Here is a 6,048-nt window from a genome sequence, read left to right on the forward strand (position 1 = left end):
TGGGTGGTGTTCTCAGTTCATCTGAAAAATACAGTTCATTCAGATTTGATTGATTGACAGAAACATAAACATGTTTATAAACAAGATCAAAGTGAAGCTAAAAACGTGTAATGATTGATCTTTTGATACAGTAGATGTTTTATTTATCAGTTTATATTAGAATAAATGTTACAGTGGTCACATGGCTTCGACCACGAGCACACTGATTATTGCAGTATTACTGACATAACTTTCAGGGTGGGAGGTTCGAATAGAGCTTCCGTGTTGGACCATGCTAGTCTGTGTACAGTGCTTTAAGTGGGTGGAACCCTCAGCCGGGTGGATGTAGCCTTCAGTCCATTGAGTGACATCTAGCTGCAGACGTTAGCTGTCTAGCTAGTAAGTAAATACGTTGTACTGTGTACAGCAAAATGTGTCCTCATTTGACCAATCCGTGGTGGTGAACACACACACACACACACAAACACACACACACACACACACACGAGTAAACTCTGCTTCAGTTGATGTGTCACCTGGACAACACCAACAACACAAACACAGCTCTGACTAAAGAGGGTTTGAGAAGGAACAGTGTAGAAGTGAAAGATCTGGAATGGGATCCAGTTTTATTTAGACAGCTTCCTATTTTGACAGCAGAGCCAAGACTCTGTCCACAGGTGTCCTCTCTAATCCCTTCTGCCTGATCCGGAGGGGAACCTCAATCGCATTTTACTCTGTGCAGTCATTGTGTTCAAAGGTGTCTGGGTGGCTCTGCTGCTGCTCAGAGTGTGAGAAGAGTGCTGCTGTGCTTCACTCAGCCTGAAGAGCAAATCCAGGCCCACAGTGTAAAAATACACCACAGGATTGGGTTCCATCTGCCTGGATGGGTCTGCTGCAATGCTACTGACTGGCACTGCCTGGCATCAGAGCCATCCAGACAGCACTCTTCTCACACCCTGAGCTGCAGCTGAGCCATTCAATGACTGCAGAGAGAAAAGGATGATTGGGGATTGAATGACCTCCTTTGTTTTTAGATCTTTACACTGTGGGTGAAAGGATGGTTGGCTGTGGGAAGACCTTTCTCAGAAATGCAGATCTGCAGAGCTGAAATTAGCCGTGTTGCCAAAAGAGACACATCGTCGGTTGCTAGTCTGATTGTCAGACTGCTCTCAGACATATCAGCACACAGCTCTGTTTGTTTCTTGGCTCCGCCCTAGCCCCACCTTATCATTAGTGTTTCCACCTGTGCCTCCTTTTTAGCCCCGCCCACTTGTTAATCTTAGGTGTTGCTTGTTGGTCCTTGTATAAGTAGTCCCTTTGTTCCAGTGTTTCTTGGTCTGGTCTTGTAGATGTTCATGTGTGTTTGTGGCGGTTCGTAGTTCAGGGCTCGTAGTTCAGGGTTCGTGGCGGTTTGTGGTTCAGGGTTCGTGGCTCAGGGTTCGTGGCTCAGGGTTCGTGGCGGGTTTGTGGTTCAGGGCTTGTGGTTCAGGGTTCGTGGTTCAGGGCTCGTGGTTCAGGGCTCGTGGTTCAGGGCTCGTGGCGGTTCGTGGTTCAGGGCTCGTGGTTCGTTAGTTTGTTTATTTTCTGTTTGATTCTGTTATTAGTTTGTTTTCTCCAGTTTGTTTCCTGTTTGCTTAGTTTGGTTTTATGTTTAATAAATAGCTGCATTTACATCCGCCTCCGACTCCAAGCTTCATCTCCGTGACTCCATCAAGCAGAATGTCCTTCTGTGAGAATCCACACCCTTACACACACAGAGAGCCAGAGAGTGACGGAACTGCCTCCTCTGACCCGGAGCCTCCGGTTCTGAATGATGCTAATTTATAATGTAATTTGTCTTTGCTGGACTCCTGTTTCCAGTGTCACCCTAACCACCTCCACTCTGCCTGCACCTGTTTCACTTGATGTGTACTATTTTTTTATTAGTAGTTTTTTATTTTTATTTTTATTATTTTTCATATCATTTCTGGTTTGTTAATTTTCTGATTATTTTATTGTTATTATTGAAATGGATTTTTCTTTATTTGAACTTTTTTGATTAAATTAATTTTGCCCTGCTGCTGGATTGTTAATCTTAAAATCTTAATTTGAGCTTTTTTTGATTCGTTCAGTTTCTTTTTTATGTTAGAATTTTATCTCCTAATTCTGATTGTATTTGCATGCACTCCCCGTATCAGCACCAGGGGGCGCCTGAAGAGCAGCTCCAGCATTGTATACCACAATCAGTTCACAAAGAAACCTGCGCCACTTTAATCTGAATTAAAACGCTTTATTAACAATAAATAATAAACAAACAACAAACAGTCCAACACACTTCCGTACAGAAAAACTGTTTAACAAAAAAATAAATAATAAACAATAAATACTGATAAATAATCGTCATCACTGCTGCACTGTTTGATCTGAGAGTGAGGGTCTGCAGATCCAGCAAAGACCACACGGCCTCAGGAACCCACGGTGGACAAGAGCTGAGAGAGTTTGGCCTCAGGGTGACCGGCTGCAGGACGGACAAACACACACACACACTGACTTAACAACATTTGAATAAAAAAGGACATTATGTGATTTTACACACATTTTAAAAAGCATTTAACCATAACACTGTTCTACAGACCCTCCTGAATCCAGTGTGAAGTGAGTGTGTGTGACAGAGTGTGTGTGTGAGTTGTGTGAGTAAGTGTGTGTATGTGTGAGAGTGTGTGTGTGTGAGTGAGTGTGTAAGAGTGTATGTGTGTGTGTGTATGTGTGAGAGTGTGTGTGTGAGTGAGTGAGTGTGTAAGAGTGTATGTGTGTGTATGTGTGTGTGTATGTGTGAGAGTGTGTGTGTGAGTGAGCGAGTGTGTAAGAGTGTATGTGTGTGTATGTGTGAGAGTGTGTGTGTGAGTGAGTGAGTGCGTAAGTGTGTATGTGTGTGTGTGAGTGTGTGTGTGAGTGTGTGTTGCGCTTACTTTGCGAGGATCTTCTCAATCACTTTTGTGACCCATGGTGCTTTAGGGTCCAGACAGATCTCCTGACCGGTGGTCTTCAGTGTTGCACTGAGGGCCAGACACACAACAGTGTTACACACACACACACACAAACACACTGTAGGTGGTCGGTAGGTGAACACTGAGCACTCACATGATCTCGGTGTCTTTGCAGTGGGGGTTGGGGGGGAAGAGCTCCACACTCTCGATCAGTTTACCGATCCGTCTGCTCTCGGTTCCACTGCAGCGACACCGCGGTTCTACACCCAGGCCGCGAAGGCTCATACCTACAACACCACCACCACCATCATCATCATCAGCAGCAGCAGCAGCAGCAGTAGCAGCAATACCAACATAATCAGCATCTTCATCTTCATTAATCATGCTGGGTTCTGAATGGTTCTGTAGAACGGTTCTGTAGAACGGTCCCTGAGAGTGTTGTGGCTCATCAGCGGAGGTCAGAGTTGATCTCTCACACTGATGACATCATCCATTAGCATCAATAATCAATAAAGGATGAAGGGCTGTGTGTTGGTTAGTGTCGTGTAGCTGAACTTACCTTCGGTCAGAGTGACGATGACCAGCAGTAAAGAAACACACACAACCCTGCACTGCATTCTGCTTCAGATGAGGACGTTCTGCAGATTCTGGAGGCTCTGGTGGCTCTGGAGGCTCAGGAGGTTCTGGAGGTTCTGGAAGTTCTGGAGTTTCTGGAGGCTCTGGAGGCTCTGGAGTTTCTGGAGGCTCTGGAGGCTTTGGAGTTTCTGGAGGCTCTGGAGTTTCTGGAGGTTCTGGAGGCTCTGGAGGTTTGGAAGGTTTGGAAGGTTCTGGAGTTTTTGGGGGCTCTGGAGGTTCTGGAGGCTCTGAAGGTTTGGAAGGTTTGGCAGTGTCAGCTGCTCCTCTGGGCTGTTAGGTGTGAGCAGCTGTGAGGAATCCTGGCTCTTTTAAAGCTGGCCATGACGCAGACCGAGTTTCGCAACTCTGCAGCCTGGGAAAGTTTGAGCTGAAGTCACTGAGCGTGTGTGTGTGTGTGTGTGTGTGTGTGTTTGTGTATCTACTTCATTCAGGAGCAATCTGGACTTTTAGAGTGCTTTTAGAGTGCTGAGCTCAGCGGGAATTTCACATCTGGAATTTAACCAGATTAGTTCACATTTCCTGCTTCTACTTCCTCTTTAGGAAAATCACGACTCTGATAATAAACCGCTGCATTGGATCAATTTGATAATAATACACTACATGGACAAAAGTATTGGGACACAGTCTCTACTGTCCAGGAAAAATGGCCTACTACTAGATTTTGGAGGAGCATTTCTGTGAGGATTTGATTGCATTCAACAATAAGAGTATTAGTGAGGTCACTGCATCTTATCTCCAACTCCCCAACTCCTTCCAAAAGTACTGGATGGAGCTCCTCCACCATTATTCCAGAGAACACAGCTCCTCCACTGCTCCACAGCTCCTCAATGCTGGGGGGCTTTATACCCCTCTAGCCCACGCCTGGCATTATTAGGCAGCATGGAGCCAATAGGGTCATGATGTTGATCTGCTCCAGAGGGTCCTATTCTATTGGCAGTACTTCTTCTCTACAGAGATTAGACAACCTGTGTGTGCATTTGCACATCTGTGTCCCGGAATACTCTCCCAGATCTTTCCAAAACAGTGAAGCTCTCATTCCTGTAGTTCCGGAGTCTTTACAGTTTTCCCACTTTGCTGACACTCTTCTCTTCATAGTTGTCTTTATCCCATCACACCTCTCCATGGTTCACCCTGGAACTACAAGCTGCAGGTAGAGTGCTGGCAGGAAACCAGAGCCACTCTAGAGGACCATGGGTCTAGTTGTACACCTCAGGGCCAACTGGGCCTACTCACCTGCCCCCTGACCACCTGGACCCATACCCCTTTTTACTTCAGAAACACACTCCTTAATCCACCTGCAGCTTCAACCCCCCGATCTCCAGTCCAACCCATCATGCCAGGTGTTCCTCAGAGATCAGATCAGCCCTCTGCTTTTCACCATGTACACGTTCAGCTCTCGGTTTGACGCTCTACCACAGCTCCTCCAACCCACCATCTGCCAGGAGAAAAGATCAGTGAATCTGGAGGATAAATCCTGACCTTCTTAAATGAAATCCTGAAAAAACAGAACTTTTGCTGCTTGTTCCAGAACCCGGCTCTCTGGAGCCCCTTTAGTCCAGGCTGACGCACCGCTGCTAAACCCACTGCAAGCCCTCAGCATCTGGTTCTGATCTTCTGAAAAACATTTTCTTCAGCTGCACGACAGCAATCTTTCCATGGGGGGTGTGTATGACTGTCCCAACTGGGAACACTACGGGGCTCTTGTGAGATTAAGGTGGGCTGTAATGATGGGGCTCATGCATGTACAAACCCATTCATGCCCACGTTCCACCCATGTGGGGTTCAAGCATGTCAGCTGAGTCAGTGAGGAACAACCTTCAGAACCGCAGAATCCCACCAGATACTGAAGAATTACTACTCTGGGTTAATCAGCAAACGTCATGAATTGTTATTACTGTGAAGATCAAAGTGCTGCTGAAGTGTGAAGAGCATTAAGAGTTAACCACAGATCTCTGAACGCAGCAGAACAGAAGAACAGAAGAAGATCAAAGGTCAGCTCTGATTTACTCTCCTTTCTGAAACTGAACTGAAATGATGAATCTCATTGTAAATTGTTTCTGGAATCTGAGCCGTTAGTGTGTGTGTGTGTGTGTGTGTGTGTTGGAGCTCGGTCTCACTTCACCCTGCAGCCAAACATAACTCATACAACATAACTTTCCACTACTGAAACAGAGCAGAGAGAGAGACATAGCATTACTGCAGAGAGAGAGAGAGAGAGAGAGAGAGAGAGAGACATAGCATTACTGCAGAGAGAGAGAGAGAGAGAGACATAGCATTACTGCAGAGAGAGAGAGAGAGAGAGAGAGAGAGAGAGAGAAATAGCATTACTGCAGAGAGAGAGAGAGAGAGAGAGAGAGAGAGACATAGCATTACTGCAGAGAGAGAGAGAGAGAGAGAAAAGAGAGAGAGAGAGACATAGCATTACTGCAGAGAGAGAGAGAGAGAGAGAGACATAGCATTACTG

The 6,048-nt window shown here is 45.9% G+C and overlaps 1 protein-coding gene across 1 annotated transcript; it reads right to left on the minus strand.

Annotated features, from left to right (window-relative positions):
* Positions 1-2,225: 2,225 nt before the first annotated feature.
* Positions 2,226-3,875, minus strand: cxcl8a (chemokine (C-X-C motif) ligand 8a). Its single transcript, XM_072672104.1, has 4 exons — positions 3,508-3,875; positions 3,103-3,235; positions 2,931-3,017; positions 2,226-2,479 (listed from the first exon to the last, which is right to left on the minus strand). The coding sequence occupies exons 1-4, from the start codon at positions 3,563-3,565 to the stop codon at positions 2,467-2,469; spliced, it is 291 nt and encodes a 96-aa protein (XP_072528205.1). The 5' UTR covers positions 3,566-3,875; the 3' UTR covers positions 2,226-2,466.
* Between the last annotated feature and the right edge of the window lie 2,173 nt (positions 3,876-6,048).

The sequence above is a fragment of the Salminus brasiliensis genome, unplaced genomic scaffold, assembly GCF_030463535.1.
Source record: "Salminus brasiliensis unplaced genomic scaffold, fSalBra1.hap2 scaffold_58, whole genome shotgun sequence".
Lineage (NCBI taxonomy): Eukaryota > Metazoa > Chordata > Actinopteri > Characiformes > Bryconidae > Salminus > Salminus brasiliensis.

Bases quoted from the DNA above. Each gene is read 5' to 3' on its own strand.
- cxcl8a (XM_072672104.1), bottom strand. From the start codon at position 3,565: ATGCAGTGCAGGGTTGTGTGTGTTTCTTTACTGCTGGTCATCGTCACT. The intron at 3,236-3,507 runs GTAAGTTCAGCT...GTGGTGTTGTAG, and splicing joins CATCGTCACTCTGACCGAAG to GTATGAGCCTTCGCGGCCTG. The intron at 3,018-3,102 runs GTGAGTGCTCAG...TCTGGCCCTCAG, and splicing joins TGCAAAGACACCGAGATCAT to TGCAACACTGAAGACCACCG.